This window comes from Crassostrea angulata, chromosome 6, assembly GCF_025612915.1.
Source record: "Crassostrea angulata isolate pt1a10 chromosome 6, ASM2561291v2, whole genome shotgun sequence".
Classification (NCBI taxonomy): Eukaryota; Metazoa; Mollusca; class Bivalvia; order Ostreida; family Ostreidae; genus Magallana; species Magallana angulata.
The window spans coordinates 4,653,861-4,676,000 of record NC_069116.1 but is presented as its reverse complement, the minus strand read 5'-3'; the positions used below and the strand labels follow the sequence as shown (position 1 = coordinate 4,676,000).

The 22,140-nt window shown below is 32.7% G+C and overlaps 2 protein-coding genes across 3 annotated transcripts; both read right to left on the bottom strand.

The window, feature by feature from the left end:
• Positions 1-931: 931 nt before the first annotated feature.
• LOC128190853 (uncharacterized) lies at positions 932-11,376 on the bottom strand. Its single transcript, XM_052863065.1, has 3 exons — positions 11,367-11,376; positions 2,189-3,430; positions 932-1,213 (listed from the first exon to the last, which is right to left on the bottom strand). Exons 1-3 carry the CDS (start codon positions 11,374-11,376, stop codon positions 1,113-1,115), a joined length of 1,353 nt encoding a protein of 450 aa, XP_052719025.1. The 3' UTR covers positions 932-1,112.
• A 1,350-nt stretch (positions 11,377-12,726) lies between these two features.
• Positions 12,727-21,656, bottom strand: LOC128190089 (uncharacterized). Of its 2 annotated transcripts, XM_052861999.1 has the most exons (10): positions 21,505-21,656; positions 18,965-19,238; positions 18,436-18,546; positions 17,385-17,412; positions 16,957-17,007; positions 16,197-16,253; positions 15,290-15,399; positions 14,992-15,036; positions 14,762-14,881; positions 12,727-14,630 (listed from the first exon to the last, which is right to left on the bottom strand). In XM_052861999.1, the coding sequence occupies exons 2-10, from the start codon at positions 19,176-19,178 to the stop codon at positions 13,438-13,440; spliced, it is 1,929 nt and encodes a 642-aa protein (XP_052717959.1). In that variant the 5' UTR covers positions 19,179-19,238; positions 21,505-21,656; the 3' UTR covers positions 12,727-13,437. The 2 variants fall into 2 exon arrangements, with proteins under 2 accessions (XP_052717959.1, XP_052717960.1); XM_052862000.1 differs by lacking the exon at positions 21,505-21,656 and having other exon boundaries at positions 18,965-20,051.
• Positions 21,657-22,140: the final 484 nt, after the last annotated feature.

The following is a 22,140-nucleotide window of genomic DNA, read 5'->3' as shown; positions in this document are numbered from 1 at the left end:
TCGGAGATACAATAGATCGGCCCTGCTTGGTACTTGTCTTCTACTGGCCGTGATAGGGTCCACATTGTCTGGATACTCAATGAATAAATTCGGCAACATAATGTGCGTGATTTATTTTAAATGAAATATAATACATATGGCAAAATTGTTATATAAATATTTGATTGATATATCCTTTTGTAAGGTTGTATGTTCTTTATATGTTTTCTATGTACGAAATATATCCTTAAAAGAAAAGAATACGTTGTCTTTGTAGAAGTCTTTTATATAATGTTCAATAAAGAAATATACAAGTACTCCAATTAGTAAAATTGTTTTCGTTACATAAATACAAAGTACAAACATTTGTCTTTTCAGACAGTGGCGGTGTTTGTGGAGAATATTTGACAATTATTACTGTTGCAAATAACTTGTATGAATATTTGTATTCCCCACTGCAAAAATTACCGGATGCTTCGTTACTGATTCCTCACGTAAAAAACTAATCTTTTCTTTAACCGTCATTATCACAGTTTACATAATTATATGTACTCATAATTGCAAATACAATACATGTTCCTTTACTTTTTATGAAAATGTTTTATAAAAGATTTTTGATAAAACCATGAAGGTCTATAATATATTTGATGTGCAAAACATACTATTAGCTGAAATACAAACTGACTTCATCTTGTTAGGAAAATATGTATATTCGTTCATATACAATAATGCACTTCTCACACAATAGCAAAAAATACCATAAAATCGATATCTTTTTAGTTTTTAACAACTATGTGAACAACAGTAACAACAACAATATCCAACAAATTAAAAATATAAAAAAAAAACACAAACAAACCCACAAACAGCACCAATCATTACGATTTAATTACGTGTTCAACAAAAACCACTCTTTCAAATTTAATCTGAAATGTACATGTATATCACTGACTTGTACGTTTTCGCCCGCCTGTAAGTTAAGGGATCTCCTCTCTCTCTCTCTCTCTCTCTCTCTCTCTCTCTCTCAATTTAGGCCTATTTTGAAATGACATGAATATATGTGTATAAACGTGCAGTTACCAACAAAACTACAAGGCTGTTTTCTACATTATCACGTGTACTATGTACTACAATTAATGATGACTTGGTAATGTCATTAGAACTATAGCGCACCCTATCCACACTTCCCATGAGCCTTTGCTTATTCTAACAGCTCTGTTCTGTCCTTCTGTACCTGAAAGCAAGCCATACATAAAACAAATGGTGAGAAGTTTTAAGATGGAATGCTTAACCAAAAGGACTAAGTGCGGTTTTATGCATTTTTTGCCCCCAAAATTAAAGTTTAAGAAAGAGCCTTGAAAATAAGGTGAAAGATAGTTAATTAAACTCATGTTGGAAATAAATGTGTAAAAGGTTATCACCACAGTGACGTCATAATGTAGTAATGACGTCATGAAGATTGCATTATTTTGATAAATTGATGATTTGTGGCAAAATATGGGTGTTTTCCGATTGTTTTTCGACTAGGAAACATCGAGCGCAGGCTTGCTCAAGTACCATTTTTTAGTATAATGTGTATAACTATCTGAAGAAAAACATATGTTAAAATCGCACTTGAGCAGACCTGCGCTCTATACTTCCGAATGCAAAATATAGAGCAAAAATGAGAATATTTTCATTTGTTTGCAAATTTGCGGGAATTGGGTCATTTAGGTGACGTCATAGATAAACAGCGAATGAGCAATGATAACTAAAATCAACATCAAAGTTATAGGAATCCTCTATACAATGATTTGTGAAAATTTTATTTTTATACGATACAATTTAAAAATTGGTTGAAATCGGGGGCAGATATTTGACCATACCGCACATAGTCCTTTAATTCTAAATATCGTTAAAGAATCATTTATGAAACATGCAATGACTTCTGTGTTCAAATAATGGTATTTGCTTATTATATTCTTTTTTTTTTGAGAAAGTGATACATCTGTTCTGGTTGCAAGTTAGAGTTTAAAGTTTGGTGTAAATAAATTAAATATAATGCCTATCTTTAAACAGTGGATTTTATGAATTTGTAAGAGTCATTTCGCGAATTTCTGATTTTTATAAGGATCACTGATTTAAATATGGGTATGCTACAATGTAATTGTTGGATGATTTTCAAACTTAGAGAGAGTAGTCGCAGAGTTCACATTATATTCACACTTACTAGATGAGATTGTTGCCAGAGAGGGTTGATGTGTAGTTTTTATGTTTTGTTCCACGGATAAGGACGTCTTCAGTTCGGTTGTTTTAGTCGATGACGCAGTAGGTTTTGTCGATCTTGCTGGTGGTGAAACAGACGATGTCACTATTGAAGGTGGTGATTGTGTTACAGCTGGTGTGTTTGTTGTGGATTTTGGTGATTGTGTTACAGCTGATGTGTTTATTGTGGGTTCTAATGATTGTGTTACAGCTGATGTGTATGTTGTGGGTTCTGGTGATAGTTTTACAGCTGATGTGTATGTTGTGGGTTCTGATGATTGTGTTACAGCTGATGTGTCTGTTGTGGGTTCTGATGATTGTGTTACAGCTGATGTGTCTGTTGTGGGTTCTGATGATTGTGTTACACCTAGTAGGTTTGTTGTGAGTTTTGGTGATTGTATTACAGCTGAAGTGCTTGTTGTGGTTTCTGTTGATCGTGTTACAGCTGATAAGTATGTTGTGGGTTCTGATGATTGTATTACAGCTGATGTGTATGTTATGGGTTCTAATGATTGTATTACAGCTGATGTGTATGTTGTGGGTTCTGATGATTGTGTTACAGCTGATGTGTATGTTGTGGGTTCTGATGATTGTGTTACAGCTAATAGGTTTGTTGTGAGTTTTGGTGATTGTATTACAGCTGATGTGTATGTTGTGGGTTCTGATGATTGTGTTTCAGCTGATGTGTCTGTTGTGGGTTCTGATGATTGTATTACAGCTGATGTGTATGTTATGGGTTCTGGTGATTGTGTTACAGCTGATGTGTATGTTGTGGGTTCTGATGATTGTGTTACAGCTGATGTGATTGTTGTGGGTTCTGATGATTGTGTTACAGCTGATGTGTATGTTGTGGGTTCTGATGATTGTGTTACAGCTGATGTGTATGTTGTGGGTTCTGATGATTGTGTTACAGCTGATGTGTATGTTGTGGGTTCTGATGATTGTATTTCAGCTGATGTGTATGTTATGGGTTCTGGTGATTGTGTTACAGCTGATGTGTATGTTGTGGGTTCTGATGATTGTGTTACAGCTGATGTGTTTGTTTTGGGTTCTGATGATTGTGTTACAGCTGATGTGTATGTTGTGGGTTCTGATGATTGTGTTACAGCTGATGTGTATGTTGTGGGTTCTGATGATTGTATTACCGCTGATGTGTATGTTGTGGGTTCTGATGATTGTGTTACAGCTGATGTGTTTGTTTTGGGTTCTGTTGATTGTGTTACAGCTAATAGGTTTGGTGTAGGTTCTGGTGATTGTGATACAGCTGATGTGTATGTTGTGGGTTCTGATGATTGTGTTACAGCTGATGTGTATGTTGTGGGTTCTGATGATTGTATTACCGCTGATGTGTATGTTGTGGGTTCTGATGATTGTGTTACAGCTGATGTGTATGTTGTGGGTTCTGATGATTGTGTTACATCTAATAGGTTTGTTGTGAGTTTTGGTGATTGTATTACAGCTGAAGTGTTTGTTGTGGGTTCTGATGATTGTGTTACAGCTGAGGTGTTTGTTGTGGGTTCTGATGATTGTGTTAAAGCTGATGTGTATGTTGTTTGTTCTGATGATTGTGTTACAGGTAATAGGTTTGGTGTAGGTTCTGGTGATTGTGATACAGCTGATGTGTATGTTATGGGTTCTGATGATTGTGTTACAGCTGATGTGTATGTTGTGGGTTCTGATGATTGTGTTACAGCTGATGTGTATGTTGTGGGTTCTGATGATTGTGTTACAGCTGATGTGTATGTTGTGGGTTCTGATGATTGTGTTACAGCTGATGTGTATGTTGTGGGTTCTGTTGATTGTGTTACAGCTGATGTGTATGTTGTGGGTTCTGATGATTGTATTTCAGCTGATGTGTATGTTGTGGGTTCCGGTGATTGTGTTACAGCTGATGTGTATGTTGTGGGTTCTGATGATTGTGTTACAGCTGATGTGTATGTTGTGGGTTCTGATGATTGTGTTACATCTAATAGGTTTGTTGTGAGTTTTGGTGATTGTATTACAGCTGAAGTGTTTGTTGTGGGTTCTGATGATTGTGCTACAGCTGAAGTGTTTGTTGTGGTTTCTGTTGATCGTGTTATAGCTGATGTGTTTGTTGTGGGTTCTGATGATTGTGTTACAGCTGATGTGTATGTTGTGGGTTCTGTTGATTGTGTTACAGCTGGTGTGTATGTTGTGGGTTCTGGTGATTGTATTATAGCTTGTGTGTATGTTGTGGGTTCTGATGATTGTGATACATATGACGTCACTGCTAAGGATTTTGATGATTGTGGTGTGGTTGTTTGTGTTTGTCCTAATGTTGATAGAAATATTGTTGGTAAAGGTGAACGAATGGATGCTTGTGGATTTACTGTGCGTAACTTTTCAGTTGTTTGTGTTGTTATTATGAGTTTTAATATTGATGTTGGTGCTGATGGTGTTAATGGAGTTTGAACAGCTGTTACTTTTGTTGTTTGAGTTACATCATTTGATGATGTAGTTACGTTCGCTGGAGATGATGTGGGTGTCACTGCTGCTTCTGAAGATGCATTACTGGCTGTGATTGCAATGCCTGATGTTGAGTTAGCCGTGGAAGATTCTGTTTGGATTTGCGTGGTTGTACTTGATCCACTTATTGGTGTTAAGCTTACAGACGATTCAGTTGAATAGTTGCCTATGTCAAGAGCAGTACTCCATATTAACGTTGTATTTGATAAAATATAGCTTGTGCTTGATGTTGGTGTTGTTGCATTATTAAGATTAGTAAATTCTACTAAAGGTGATGTGGAAGTTGAAGTTTGGTTTGACAGCACAAAATACATTGGAAACAATATTAGGTAGATCTTCATCTGAAAAAAAATACAATCAAACTCTTTTGGAAATCTAAACGAATATTAAAGTTATGAAAATCCATATAAATAACACTGTGTCGGATAACTATGCCAGTACCGAGGTAACGTTTTTGCACCCGCTTTAGATGCAGCTTCGTAAAAATCCATACATACTTAATGATAGACCATTGCCTTCAAAGTATATAGCCACTTTTATTTTAGCATGTGTCACCTGACAGGTAAGATATTTACCCTAAAAAATTAATAATATCCCATAGTATAAAAAAATTATCAGAGAAATATTAAAAATTATATAGAATTTTTTAAAGAACATACAGGAATTATATCCTATCGGAGAAAAGTACTTTTTAAAAAATAATTATTCAGGCAGGTAGTTTTCCTATAGTATCAGTCTTTATAGCATTTTTTAAAATCCTATTGGTGTTTTATTTTGATCTTGTCAGAATCTAAATTCCTACAAAAGGTTCTTTTAATTTGTATAGAAGTCTATTTATGCTATATGAAAACTGTTTTTGCAATCGGAAAATTTATTTTCCTGTAGGTATTTATTTTTAAACGGTATATATCTTACCTAACAGTGAGATACATCAACCATGTCACATAATTAAAAGCAATGGTCTAATACATAATATTATTGTTGCACGTTAGACGGATGCAAACATGCCACCATGGCATAATAATCCAGCACAGTGTTAAATATATTTAAATAAGCATAAATACCACTGAAAATAATGAACAAATATTTTTTATTATCACATGTTTATCCCAATATACGGTGGATATCACTCATGGGATAAATTTTTGATATTCCACTGTGTGTTCTTACGCCACGTGACGTCATAGTTAATCATTACGTAGGTTTAGACGGTTGATTGACGTAGAATGAAAAAGTAAATAATTAATTCAGTTGAGGGGTGTTGAGATATAAATTTGAAACATATAATCTTGTTTCAGTTATTTGTCATGAATTCATTAAAAAAATGTTCGAAAATGAATGTCTGTTTGTTAAACTTCAAGGAACTTTTTTTTCCATGCGTAACGTTGTTGACGTGTTGTAAATAATGTGTTGTGCGGCTCAAAATCACAATTTTTACAGAAAAAGTTGGGATAAACAAAATACTTGATAAAACATGTGAGAAAAGAATCTCTCATGATTTGCGATGGTATATGATTTTTATCCAACTCGTTGTGTGTTTTCTATTTCTACACCAAATGTTAGTATATGGCTAAAATCTTTGCATATAAAAATGTCAGGCAGTTATAATAGTTGAGTTGCTGACCACTGAGCCACCTTAGTCATATTACAAACAACCACATGCTTTATTTATATGTATTCATATCTCGAGCAGTTATATCCTTTTTTTAGCTCACCTGAGCTGAAAGCTCAAGAAAGCTATGCTGATCACATTTTGTCCGTCGTCCGTCTGTCCGTCCGTACGTCTGTCCATCTGTAAACATTTTACATTTTGAACTTCTTCTCTAAAACCGCTGGGCCAATTTCAACCAAATTTGACACAAAGCATCCTTATGAGAAGGCAAAAATAAATTGCAGAAATGAAAGACCGATCTTTATTCAAAGCGGAGAAAACATCGAAACTGTAGGAAAAGGGGTTGCATTTTAATAAATCTTCTTCTCAAGAACTACTGAGTCAAATTCAAATTAATTTTGCATAACTAATCCTTATGTAAAGGAAAATAAAAAGTGGAAAAATTATCGGCGAATTCTGTGTCAAATTTGAGTAACTTACGAAAATAAAAATAAAGAGATAATCAGTTTTCAACTTCGGGTTCGGTATTCCATATCGAAAACGAAAGTTCTTTATATAAAGCAGCCATGTTTGAATGTTGACGAATGACAAACGGGTCAAACTGACAAAGATAAATTTGCCTGTTGTGCAACGGTTTACGTACGAAGGGATACTTGAAACATGCCTAAATATATTTGTGCCGATCTCGTGTAGTGAATTATGGTTAAATTTTTCCATGCGTTGACATTTTCACTCGTGACCGTGTTTTTACGTTGATTTGAATTTCGTTTATGCTTTATGGAAATATCGCCTGTATTTTGGAATTTTTACGTATCAAAATATAGACTTCGGTCAATCAGACGGTTAATTGTTTACCTGTGCAAAATAAACAAAATCTGATGCACTAACAACATATTATATTATAAATACGATACATTCTATTGGTAATTCGGTACGATCTCTACGTTATGGTTGATTATAATGAAACGTGTTTTGTTAAGATTCTCTCTGCATTTTCAATCTAAACGGAGATTGTTTTTGCCGCTAGAAATATAAAGGTATAAATTTATTATGAAAAAATATATTGTGCTCTTTCTTTGTGTTTAATTTAGTGCATGTTTCTTTTGTTTTAATTGTTTACAATTTTCTCTTTACTAACCGTATTCAGCTGTGTCAAGTTTCGAATTATAAGCAAGATACAGAGCTTTGCTCACATAAATGAGGCCATGCTTTTGTTCATTCTGAATAGGAAATACCAAGTTATGTATCTTGCTTATAATTCTACGATTGACACTGAAATTTGATTGATCAATAGAAATGTCTTGCCAAAAGGATGATATGCTGTAACTCCTTTCTGGTGCACCTTCTTCGACGATGAATTGCATAAAATCTACACAAAGAAGATGGGTGAATAAGGCGTGCAAAATGCCCATATGAGGAATGATTAGATACTGCAAAATTAAAATATCATTAAATCTAATAATTGTTTTACAGATAATAAAAAACGATGCATATTCAACTTAACATCAGTTTGTAACCCTTAAGTATTTTAAATACTTGTAATAGGTTGATTCAAACTGGAGTATGTGTCTCAAAACCTCCAAATTATGTCATTTTTATAACTTCAATGCCTTTTCTTTTATATGGTGGGTCTGAGCTCCATATTTTTGGTATAGTCTAAATGCGGTTTAATGGACTTTAAACCGATTTTAATCAACAAAAAATGTGGAGAGATGACCCACTATACTTTAAAATTGTTATTTTGTAGCCCAACAATTGAACATTTTAGAAAAATAATACAAGTCCGTAAATTCGTGGCCAACGTCTCATAAAGTATTTTAACAACACACTTTGTTGTGAATAAAATGGCTTAGTGGTTAGAGCACCAGACATTAGGTAACTTTAAAGAACATAGGTTTTTAGGTTGTAGGTTCGATACCACCAACACTTTAGGGTTTATAAACCTAATTATTTTTTTCTTATCATTTTTTGAAAAATTTCAAACTGAATGTAGTTAGAAATTACCCTTTTGTAAACTTGTATTATAACATATCAAATATATTTGATAAAAAAAAAATGTTAATTTTGAAGTTGTATTTTACGACTAAACCAAATGGACAGTTGTACCATCTTATTCTCCCATCTTCTTTTTGTAGTTTTTTGAACACAAGTATACGAAAACAACGTCTTTTAAACAGTTTCCATAGACCTAACACATTATTATTATGAGAATAAAAGCATTATCGCTGTTCTTAAAAAATCATTGCAACGGAAAATCATATTTGTTTGCAGACATTTGTTGTTTTTTAATAAAGATGAAAATAATCGGTGGACCTTGGTACAATAAAGCGGCATGCCTGCCAATACATTGATTTGAATTATAGCTCTTTAACATATGTGACAACATGTTTCAGTTAAGTTTATTCTTCAATCAGGTGAGTAAGGATATGAAACATCATACGAAATGAATCCATGCCTGGTAAATGACAATCGTTTATAATGGAGAAGGCCAATTAAATTTGTGAAAGCTTTTAATTTGAGGAATTGAGCGCATTAATTCTGGTGCATTGAGGTACACTTTTCTTCTTTCACATATAGTATTTTTTTTTAAAATAAAATACAATAACTAGTTAGTAGTGGAGGGAGAAAGTGTACCTTTATGCTCTTATGTATTTAAATCTTTTTATAAAGTGATGGGGGGGGGGGGCTAAAATAGAGGGAACTGGAAGTTGACCGTGACCACCAACTTAAAATTTAGTTATTTTTATTGCATATAATCTTATTTTCGGTAAAAATGGTAGTCCATTAAGGTAAATATGCCAAAGATTAGGTATATGCTAAAATAATTGTAAAATTCGGATATTCATTTTTGGTTAATCTACCGAGGAGCCACATGGCACAATATCCTTTGAACGACCATAAAAAGCCAGTGTTGCGATGTGGCCCATTGGGCCTCTTGTTTATTCTTTTGTTGCAAACAGCACAGATACGAAATACATAAAACGTCAAATAATATATGTAATGCTTATTGGTGCACCTAAAATTCAGTTTGACTGTCGAATACATCTACAGTTCAGTTCAATTTTGAGAGCTGGCTGTTTTATCAAATACATTTTCATCAGAATATTGATGGTGAATAAACCTTTTATATTAAATTTTTTATAAAAAGACAAATTGAAGAAAACTCGTTAAGGAAACAGAATGTTGAGATGGGTTTTCTATGGAACACCTTAAATGGTTTTTTTTTATATTTACCTGATATAATTAAGATTTATGATTATATGAAAAAATAAGGACTTTACCTTTGATTTCTTGTTATAAAGAATACAAGTATCCTTCTTAAATATTGTCCGGTTGAGCTCCTATTTGTGGGATACAGATTCTCCGGACTGAGATGAGTCTTTATCAAAACTCTTTGTTAATCTTCATGAATTTGATAAATTTTGGATTGTTATTGACAGAACAGGACCAATCGAAGAAATATCACCGTTGTTGAGATTAGCTCCGATTAAAACAATAAAGGCCGACTTCAGTGTTTGTTTTGGCATATAAATCGACAGGTGAATATTATTCCCAATGCAGCATTTATTAGAATGACGTTTTTAATTGCATGCATGAAACATCGCAATTTCTGAGAAATTCTTTTGAAAAATAATTATTTTATAGTAATATTTCATATCTCCTGTATAAATTTGTCATTCAGTATGTCTATGATCGTTTAAAACTGACCAGTTTTTTTTAGAATCTTAGTCAAATATTAAATGTTACATCTATAAAAAATGTGGGGTGAAAATGAATTTCTTTATTTTTAAATATAAATATGTATGAGCATTTTCTTAAATATTTTTTCAAGATGAAAAAAATAGACATTATCTCAGTCCATCGTTATGTTTTTACGTCCATACATTGTTTGATTTCTGAAATTTGGTTGCATGACAACATCATAACAAAAATATTTGCTTAATGATAATACTATTTACACAAACTCTATCATAATTCAGTTTCAAGATCTATCCACTTGAGGGCAGCAATAAATGAATTTTTGAAAATCAAATTGAAATAGGATACCTTGGATCGCCTCCAGATTGTTTGTATATACATGCAGATTCAGGTGTGGTCTGGTCTATGCTTAAGGGCAAAGTCAAAGGGTGTCAAGGTGTTACAATAAGAACTCCTTTAGCTCTGCATTTTGTGGTCAGATGCTTGTATAAGAGGGTCCACAGTAAGGAACGAATTTCTTCCCTTCTAAAGTGTATAATTACTACTAGATTTAACGTTCAAATGACTGCTACAACGGGAATACAAAAAGCCATAGTTGGCTTATTTGTTAATATGATAGCTTTATATACATGTATATCAATGCTATACTATATCTTTTTCTAAAAGCTCCTACTAAAGATTGCCTAGTGTTGCTCCTAAAAGTTGATGTTGTCTTGGTAAATATTATGCGTTGTCAAATTTGTTGAGTAGCAAAACATTCAAAGAGATGATGTTCTCTCAAAATCACAGAACCTGAAGTATTTGCTGACAGATGCATGTTTGCCTATAAAGCATTTAAAGTTTGAAGTTATTCTCAGAGTTTGAATTGTTAAATCGGATTATTGCAAAGTTCAATGTCATCAACATAGTGCACAAATAGCAATTAATCAAATTAATGATATACATTATTTAATTTGATTATTGTAAGAAAATTTAAAAAAAACAAAATATGTAGACATATGGGTAAAACAAAGGAATCTCTGATTAAATAAGTAGCAATAGTTTCACTTAAATTAGTTGATTTCTTCAAGTGTATCAATTCACTAGTATACATATAGTAGCATACCGCATGGGAAAACTGAAAAATACTCTAGTCTGCATCAAAAATTGACCATTGATCTCGTATATTTTAATTGCAAGTAGAATAAAGACAAGAGATATACCATTTTTACTGGTTTTGAGATCTAATCATAAGATTTTGGAATTTTATTTTTGTAATATTGAATCAAAAGTGGATAGAATTCAGAAAATGATAAATGATTTGAACTTCGTAATTTTTTTAATTTGGTTTTTAATTTTCAGTTACCTGTGCTCATCACTATTTAACTTTATTTCCTTTTTAATGTATTTCCTCTTCTTCTTTGAAGAGTTAATTTACTAGTTATACTTAATATAAACACAATTTTAAAAATCCAGCCAGAGGTCTATAATACAAAAAAAAAATGTTTTTATTGTCTGAGCAAACGTTATCCTTTATATACATAAATGTACATAAATCATAAACAAGAATAGAATTCCTGGGTCCCCCGCCGGTCAAGCAGTATACTAGTATCGAGTCTATCGACCAATGCTGATTTTCGAACTTGACCAAGGTATTAGTGGTATAAACATTTGGTATAAATTTAATGAAAATCCGTCAAAATTTGTAGGCATGAGAGCGCTTACAAGGTCAATTTTTGGATAAAACGGAGTCATTATTGTGGTCAAAGTCCCATAACTCCAACAAAAAGTATCGACCAATGCTGATTTTCGAACTTGACCAAGGTATTAGTAGTATAAACATTTGGTATAAATTTAATGAAAATCCGTCAAACTTTGTAGGCATTAAAGCGCTTACAAAAAAGTGTGACGGACGGACGCACGGACACACGGAAGCACAGACAAACGGACACACGGACGGACGCCCGGCATTTCTATATCACCGCTCCGCGTTGCGGCGGGGGACAATTAAGATATTTCGTTCAAATTATGATATCTCTTTTAATCATTGTTACTACATACAGGGCATTACCATGCAATGACTCGGGTATTTTTAAAGGTTGCTCTTTGACTTTAAGTCTTGTTAATTTCAAATTTACGTCCATAGTGAAATCAGTTACTAGTTACGAATTTCATCAAGTTACATGTATGTTTATTTGTTGTTTCTGTATATGTGTCATTAAACTCTCAGGAATCACTTGATAGATTTAGGATATATAAGAAGCAACATCCTAGATTAAATCAGCTCTAGATTGAAGTTCAAGTGAGCAAGATTTCTTCAAGTGAAAAATAATTTCAAAGTAAAGGAATACTTGATTAGAGTGGACAATTTTGACGGTTTTTTAAAAAGCAATCTAGGTTTTAAGCATGAAACGTAGGTTATTGACCTAGTCATTTGAAAGTAAAATTTAATGCTACTATAGGTTGACTAGCAACAGTGCACATTAATATTTTTGTTTTTAACATGAACTGTTCATTTGTAGAGCACGCCCTTAAGTATCGAATTAACCGAGAGAAAAAACTCCATATGCAGGTGATAAAGGTATATTGCTACAAGTAAAGAAAGTTGACCTTAGAAAAAATGAAGTCATCACGTTTATCATTAAGTTTTGATCTTAGGGTACCATCAATGCCCATTTCAAGTAAAATATCCAAATATATATGAAACAGATGACGCAGATTCTGTGGTATTTTTTTTTATTTCAAGTTCACTTGGATATATCGATTCTACGTAGGTAGGAGAGTAACAACTGTTAATTCACAATAAGTCGTCGATATACCTATATGTTGAGCTGAATGCCATAGTGAGTGATTTATTATTTTCACGTACACGTTTTTGAATAATTTCTGCTTCATATACATACAAAAATAGGTCTGCTAACAGTGGGGCGCAGTTGGTACCCATGGGAATTCCAACATATTTTTGGAAGATCTAATTTCCATAAAACAACATAGATGTTGTCTATCAGAAACTCAAGCATCTTTTTCATGTCTACTTGAGAGTACTGCTGTGAACGATTCAAATGGTTTTTAGCAAAATAGTTTTGCAAATGACTGATGACAAGGTAGAAAAATTTACGTGATCCATTTTTTTTTAAGCCTGGACTTTGATTTATCGTAGGGTTGGTTGTATAAAGTGTAGAAAAGACATATGTTTTGTTGCTATTGGTTGTAGTAAATTTTTAGGATTTTAAATTTTCTACAAGTTCTTTGGAATTCTTAAGAATCCACATCTGAATTACACTGCTTTTGAGTATATTGTTGCATTTTCTTCTTTACTAATAAGAAATAATGACCTTATAATGGACAAAAAAGGCACAGGTATTAATCTTAACTAATGTGAAGTGAAAACATATATTAGATTTCGTTGATCAATTACAACAATTAATAAGAACAATTCAACATGAAGTATTATTTGATTGCTCCTGATATATTTCTGATAGATGTTCAACAGCCGTTCGTACTTCCTCGGGGCCCTCCATCAGTACAGTTTCTCTCCCTACGTGTTCGATGTGATAGCGCAGAATACACTCGGCCAGGAACCGATGACGAAACTTGTATACGGATGTTTCATCACTTACAACAAGATATCTCAGCAAGTTGTCAGTAATATGAATTTTCATGTGTTTGGTTACGTTACCCTTTTCTGTACCTTTAACTTGTATTTTATCAAAAAAACTTGTTCTGTTATTTAGTTTTAGGTTTTCACTTCCTTCAGACCCAACTTCCTCACGACTTCCTTCTGTAGAATCATTGTTTATATTCCTATTATGATCAGCTTTTTCACAAGTCCCTTCAGTTGTGTTTTCCTCCGCTTCTGAATCGCTTGATGGATGTGTGTCGCCAGTCTTTCTATGTAAAATCCCATGACATTCTCTCTGTATTTTGTACAATAATTTTCTATTAGTTTTCTTCAAATGAATTGTTGAACTGTTACTGATAGCATAGATTAACGTTACATAATCTTCACTCTGTTTAACTAAAATACTGTCAATGTCATCACGTATATAAGCGACTGGTTCCTCTAAAAGCCTTGAAGAAGAACTCTCCTCTTGAGCGCAAAATCCTATTTTAATTAAATGGACGAGTAAGGGGAAACCAACATCCGCAGAAACTCTTACAACTGGTATTTTCAGATTTAAAGAATATCTAAAATGTTCCTTTTCCAATTGTGATTCATAGGATTTGTCTAAATCTGAACAAAATACATCATCTTTTAACTTGTTTAATTGATTTTCATCGACGGATGAACTGTCAATACAAACAATAGCCTTCATCTTCTCAGAGTTATCTTTCACTAACTGAATCAGTCGTATCAAAGACTCAAACACTCGGTCATCTGTCCTATTTGTCGTATTCCACACACCTAAGCAGTCGTCCCATAGAATGAGCGTTTTTTCTTTATTTACTTTCGGAACGTTTGTTTCTTTAGGTTTCATGTAAGTAGTTTTGTATTCTTTGAACTCGGTCTTTGCTAAGAAGCTTGCCATGGTTGTTTTGCCGCTTCCAGATTTCCCAATAAGCAGTGTAACGCCGTCACTTTTTATAGTATCAACTACTTTGTTATAGTCTTTTGGTTTGCAAAATAAATCTGAAACACACGTTAATAATATGCTGTTTTAACAAAAATATAGAAAAACGTTCATTACAACAAAATCAAAAAAAATCTACTAAATGGTAGATAACTTTTTTTTTTTTAGACATTTCGTTCTAAATTAATACCTTCAGGTTTTTTTTCTCCAATAGTATCTTTAATTTCACTGTTTGTTTGTTCATCAACTTTAAAAATCTCTTGATTCTCAGTATGTCTGTCGTCCTCAGATTTGAGTAAAGAGGTTTCCTCTACACAATGGGGTATTAAGAAAAAAATTATCAATAAACTGATCAATTACAAAAACTAAATAATAATATAAATAGCATTTTGGTGTAGATACTATAAACGTTGTAGATACCCTCTATAAATAATGGTTGCATGTTGAGTTCATACTTTGGAATAGCTAAAAAAGAAATTGTAACGGTCAGTATTTACCCTTGATGTCAAGTGTATATATATGATGACATAAGGTACTAGTATGTTGTTCACATACCATTTAAGCTGATTCTTATGTCTAGCGATTTTACAAAAATCCCGAGAATGATTATTTCAAATTAAATAAAAATCCTCATATTAAACGAAATTTTTTTTTGATCAAGCACATACTCATCGCAAAAATTGCTAACACTAATTATCGCCATTAAAAATGAGACTACCTTTGCTGGTTTCTCTCTTTCTATGTTTAAAACAGAAACAAAGAAAACCTAAAACGGCAAAAGGAACGATGACTCCTATAATGATAGATACCACCATCCCTCTGACGGACCTTAAACAAATATATAAGCACCAATAACATATTAAAACAAGAGCAATTTAAAAAACAAAGACAAAACAAAGCATACTGCGCTGTAACTATCACTTTTCTACCATTATTCCTCAATATTAATCTAAATATTTTAGTGTGATATTAGAGGTTTTATGTTATAAACACATGGGTATACTCTGATGTAAAAAAAAAAAAAGTTATCCTTCACAGGCACTTGTCCTTAAATGGGCATGGACACGATTTTGGTTAAACTCTATTTTAATGTTTTTATTAGTAAAAATGCTTTAGAAATGCATTTCTAATGATCAAATTAAATTTGAGAGTCATTCGTAGAGTTATAAGCAAGATACAGCGCTCAGAATTTTCTGTCATGTAAACAAGGCTCGTGCCCTGTTTTTGTTTATATAGGTTCAATATACCAGTAAAAATCTTCTTTTTTTCAGCTTATTTGTCTATCGTTTTATTTTATTTTTTAGATATAGATAAACAGTTCCTAATGTTTAACTCAATCGTTTTAGGTTGAAAACTGAAATTGTTACTTTAACATTCAAAATGTAAACAAACGCTTTGTTTACATAGCGAAGAATTTCATACTCTGTAACTCCCTTGTAACGCAACAAAAGACACACTAATTTGGGTTGCCGTTTTAAAATGCCTTTCTGAAGCATTGTAAATATTAAAATTGGAAAAATAATTTTTGACCAGAATCGTGACCATGCCTCTTTAAGGTCTATATTTACATACACTAACTTGATTTCATATTACTATTCAACACCAATAGGTAAGGCATCACATACCCATCGTTTTCATTGTGTACTCTTGGAATTTGTGAAACATTGGTACTCAAGGTTGGACTGAAAATCAAAAAAAGAAAAGAAAAGAAAAAGTAATTTATGTATCATTACCTGTCGTCATCAGAATCAAAAATATATACCCTCTTTTTCTAATAATACGTAATGTACACATCGCCGCCATTTTTAAACCGGGTATATATTTCTTATTGTTATTAGGTAGAAGGTATATATTTTTTATTATGAGAAAAATATAAAACGTCAGGTGCCTGTGCGTTTAGGCTCTTACAATAGCTACAGATTTAACATAGTAAACATGAACATAATTCTCATGAAAGGAAACAATCATGTAGATAAAAATCTCACAAATTACCTTCAAACCCAAGTAAATTTTGTTCACACGAATGGAGTATTTGCTTCCCATGAATTTGTGTATGGTATCAATGAAATGGGAACTTACTTAAACTTTATGATGATCTCATGATATTTCATTTGAAAATTATTGATTTACTTTTCCTAGCTTCTATTTCAATCATAACGCGTCAAAGCGCAATATTTCTTTCGAAAGGTTTTTTTTCAAATGGCGATACCATCCTCTATAAATACCACATTCAGGGAATGTTTCTAAATAATGCACTTGTAAATAATAAAACATTTGTTAAATTATGATAAAAACAAAGAACAGCATTTAAACAGGAAAAATCTAAAAAGACTATTTTTTAAAAGTCAAATAAAAACTTTCAAGATTGATTGAAAATTGACTTACTTCCAAGTTGTTGTTTTTGCGGTTGCTGGTAAAAGTGTAGTTATTCTGAAGCTAAAATAAACGATATGACTTTCGAAGAAGAGTACTTAATTTCTGTTTTATTATTACAATCAGTATATGCACATTGCATATAAAAGGTTTTTCTTTGCGGGAAGTTTCTGATATTTTTATATTTATTTCGAAAGGTGAAATAATACTCCTATCAGTATTAAATTTGCAAAAAGTAAGTTACAAACCTTGCAAAATGATTCATTATGACAAGAAACCGTTTTTACAATCAAGACAGCTTTATGTTCTAATTTTTCTTATAACTACTTGAAACATCTTTACTTTTTTCCTTACATTTATGTCAAGTTGTAAAGGATCTATCTTTTGTTTCAAAGAAGAAATATGTAAGTTCACAGTGATATCGAAATTGTGAAGCTTACCTGCTTTCTGGTCGATAGCAACTTGGAACTGTAATGAAATTACGTTTTTTTTTAAAGGAGAAGCTTTCATAATAAGAGAAACAATACTATTGCATCCTTTTTATGGTAAGATGTATAGATGTGACTATTTGATCTAGTCAATTTATCTTGAAGTTTTTCATAGCTAGTCTTTTTATTGGACGCCCATGTAAAATATACAAGTAATTCTTGAGGTGTCGAGGTTTTATTAAATTGAATCAGCGTAATTTTAGAGTTCAGTTTTCATTGGACGTCCATGTACCTCTTTTATACGTATGAACAAGTTTTTCTGAAGTGTCAAGGCTCATATTTTAAAATTAAACTTTTTAAGAAAGTAGTGTGAGAGCGCATGAGCGCGTCCACCTTGCTTTCACTTAATCAATGGGGTTAGGAAACTTCCGTAAATCAAGTAAAATATTTACATTTGCTTTTATGCTTCCTTATAAATCAACGAAAACATTCAATTTTATGTTGACTCTTTCATGACGTCACAAGCTTATTGCTTGTCCGGTGGATTATTGTAAACATAAATACTATGTAATTTTAGCAATTTGGGACGATTTGCCTTTTTGTAACAGTAAATATAAGTATTAAACAGCAATGTTAAAAAGTTCACAAGGATATGAACTTGGTTGGTCTTCTGAGAAGCCCTTTGGGCTTAACAGGATTTGATCCCGGTGAATTTTTTTAACTTACTGCTTATTTGTTAAATAAAAATGTAGATTTTTATATAAGAAATGTGTGTTTCAGCATTTTCCCAAGTAAATGGATTCATGCATAAAAAACTAAAAAGAAACGGAGAACAGAAAGACTTGATTAAGCAGTTGGTATGTACAAGTAAGTTAAAAATAACAACATGAATAATGAGGTTTGTTGCTTGTACAGCCGTGCCTTGTGAAAATGATTACCGTTATCCTATCCTGATAGCTAAATTGAAACGATGATAAACACATCAAATTACACATGTTATACTGGCATGCGGCCTGATACATTTCACCTGTAAAGACAACTTATACTGAGCACATTGACCTACATTGGTATACTGCATTTGACAGGTACACGGTCTCTGGACATCTTTCTGGGTCCCCTGGGCACAGAATCACATCAATGGCAGACGCCCGGCTGTTAAACTCAGGACAGTAATCTGCAATAATACAAACTTGGCCATTGCATGTGTAAATTTTGCCATCATGATTTTAAATGTGTTTTTCTGTTTTGTTATATCTTTCCTCCTGATATGTTCAAGGAATAACAGGCTTCTCAGTCAATATATGCCACTTGATTTGTGCTCATAAGATATTTTGTTGTTGTGTATCAAAGGAATTTGCTGTTCCGTTAAAGTAATTCTTTAGTAGACAGTGCAAATAAATAATGCACAGTTGTATGACACAAGTTTGGGGTGTATCACCTATACATTTTTAAAATACCTCTAACATGAGTATGACCTCTATGTACCTAAAAAGGTTCTATTATATTTAGAGGGATGATGATGATTTAAACCAATCTAATATGTATAAAGAACTTTCAATTACACCTTAAAACATGATATCGTAAGTAGATACCTGGTTGTATCCAAATGCTGGAGGCACAGAAGACCACATAACGCCCCTCTCTGTTTTGCATACAATGATACACGGTGTCGCCGTCACAAATATAGCTTTCCGAGTTCTCTCGCCATTTTTCTGCAGTATCAGGACATCGAATCCGGTACTCAAACGTGACTCCAGAGGTCACAAACACTGTACACAACAGGACAACAATCCGAAAGGACCACATACCACGACAACAATAGGAAAGGCAACATAAATGTATATGGCAATTGGCGTGCTGTAAAATCTGGATTTATACATAATAAGGATTTTTTTCATTATTATGAGGTAACAATTCAGGTCGGGGCGTGGTCAAATCCAATAAAGTCCGAGGGGCTGAGGGCTTTAATGGATTTGTGTACGACCTAAATTATCACCTCATAATACTCAAAGAATGATTCCGTATTCCTTCGATAACTCAGTCGATCTCCAAGTTAAAATCTCTGAACTTATTAAGAAAATGGTGTATTGTAGTTCTTCATGCCCGTAGCAAATACAGCCACCACTCTTGGTCACTGGCAAACATTGCACACACAGTCAACACGAATGCCATCAGAAATATGGTGCAGGTGTTGCCTAATCTTAACACAGTTTGAGCCAGTGATCTACAAAATCACTCACATTCCGATCCGCGTTAATACTCGAATTAAAAATGAAGTAAAACTGTCAATATGCTTAAGTTTTAAAGTATTCAATCAACAAAAAAAGAAACGGTTAGCAAACTATAATAGTTGTTTTTGTTTCATAAATCGACCTCGAAATGATATAAATGTTCCTAACTTTTCCTGGAGTCTGTATAGTACTTTCCATGACAAATTAAAGGAAAATAATGACACTCCGCATTTTGGCATGTGGCTCCATATAAACAAAGTCTATAACATGGTCATTTTTAAAAAATAATTAAGTTCAAAATAACCAAATAAATATTATAGTTCAATTTTAGATGGAAAATCTATTGCAGAATTTTTAAAGAATTATCTTTTTACTCAAAAACCTTTTCCCCATTTTGTCTAACTTAAAAAAAGGAGAAGTAGTACACACAGTTTTTAAAATAATTCCTACTGTTAATCAAATTCGATTTGTGTATTATATTTTGACTGATTTAGATATATTCTATTACCTCTAACTCATGACATTTTCAAACTTTAAATGAATATACTGTATTGACGTTATTATGAAAATTAAAAATAAATCAAAAAATGTTACTTTATAGGGGGTTTTCACTGTGATACGAAGTTGATTGTTCACATTAAAGAATGCTGTACAGATATTAACGTAAACCATTTTTCCTTTCAAAAGCATAAATGTTTATACGCATTGTTGATTTGTATTTAAGAGTTAGTTGAAGCAGCTTGATGCGATAGTAGAGCATATATTTTTTGGACGCTGTAAAACATGGGTTTATTTAGGCGCACAGAGTGATTCTGCATTTACCTTTAAAAATCTTCATGTCTGGTTAAGAGCAATCACCATACAAACTGAATGCTTCACAAGGATGAAGAATGAGGCCTCTACTGGATTGTGAAATCATGACCTCGTGTTTAAGGTTTAGATGTTGAGAGAGAGGGGAATATTCTGCTCATCTTGTGAATATGCCACTTTTGGTCATCGTTGGGTGTTTTTAAATGGTTTATGGGCATGATTTTACTGATTATATATATGTAGAGAAAACTTTTGTAATTTACACTGTTTTCTAAGCTAATTCTAATGCAAGAGAATTTAAAAAATGAAAGATTATTACTTTCTTGTAAAATTTGTATGAAAAACTATTTCATTTTTTTTAATAACAAACATTTGGACAAGGGCGCAGGTTCTATATATAAATATACAAATATTACTATTAAAATCCGATCGAAAATTTTTTGATATGTTGTTTAAATAAATCAAACAATTAAGGCAAATTATGTATATATATTTTTAAAAGTTACAGAAAACACGTGTGTTTGTTTTGAATTAAGTGGACGTGTCGATATTACATATCAATTGGCTGTTCACGGGTGTTTACGGGTGAATAGGGTGATTTAATTCGTGCTACGCATGACTTGCACACATATAAAGTAGAATTCGTGGTTTTTTAAGTTATAAGAAGTTCGATGCAACTTTGCAACGTACTATCCCCACCCACCCCTCCCAAATTATAACATTGAATTTCTGTCAGTTTTGTTTTTACATGATTTTTTCTTCTTCTGTAGAATGAGGAGATAAAGAGCCATGTACTTAAATCTGTACTATATACATGCATATGATTATTAAAGCCTGTTGCGTTCGCGCATGCGAGCTCGTCCTATAAATTTTGTGTTTGCGTTTTATTTTATAAATAATTTATGTTCGGTTGAACTGGTGAATAAGAACATAATAGCATCGTATCACGGCTCACTATCTTCACCCTGTCTTACATCTTACAATATGCCAATCTACATCTTAAAAAAAACAGGCCTGTTTCACAGGTACGTCCTGAATACAGGTACAATGTATCGTTAAACGTGTTAACAAAATGATTGGGGGTATTATACCTTATCACGGTCCACAAGTTTTGTCACACAACGGAGACGTCCGTCCAAGCTGAATTTATTTCGTCATACAATTAATTCACTTTTTCCTGTTACATGTTATTACTATGGATTGATTCAGGTTTGAGGATTCTGTACGTTTTACTTTCAGTTTCATTTTTTTAGTTTGATGAATACGATTTTTCAAAAACCATTTTAAGTCCCTTTAAATTGTTCTATCCTGTGTATCAAATTACTTAAACAGTTTAAGCTTTCTGAGTTGACGACTAATTTTTTCGTACTTAACATTTCCGCAATACAAGGATGTGAAAAAAGAATGAAGATTGCATTCCCATACTAAGTACAGTTCTCCAGCCATCATGATGAAGTGGCCTGTGACAGTAGCTACACATGATACTGACATGTCTGCATTTGCAGTTTAATCAATAAAATTGTGTATGAAAAAATGACAAACAAACCGTCAACCATTTATTTGTTAGCTTTCTTCTATTTGTTAGCTTTCGAAATCTTATCATCTTTATCTATTTATCAATTTCCAATCTACATTTATCTGAAATGAAGTAGTATTCTTTATTTTCCATTTCTCTGTATCAAATGCAAATGACCGAAAAGCACAATGCAAAGGAAAATGACAATAAG

What these genes read in the sequence shown, in the direction of transcription:
- LOC128190089 (XM_052861999.1), bottom strand. Translation starts at nt 19,178, where the DNA reads ATGTGGTCCTTTCGGATTGTTGTCCTGTTGTGTACAGTGTTTGTGACC. An exon ending in GTCAAATGCAGTATACCAAT is followed by an intron (nt 17,413 to 18,435) that starts GTAGGTCAATGT and finishes ATTTCATTACAG; the next exon opens with TTCCAAGTTGCTATCGACCA. An exon ending in TGCTATCGACCAGAAAGCAG is followed by an intron (nt 17,008 to 17,384) that starts GTAAGCTTCACA and finishes CGTTTATTTTAG; the next exon opens with CTTCAGAATAACTACACTTT.
- LOC128190853 (XM_052863065.1), bottom strand. An exon ending in TCTGGCAACAATCTCATCTA is followed by an intron (nt 1,214 to 2,188) that starts GTAAGTGTGAAT and finishes GCTTGCTTTCAG; the next exon opens with GTACAGAAGGACAGAACAGA.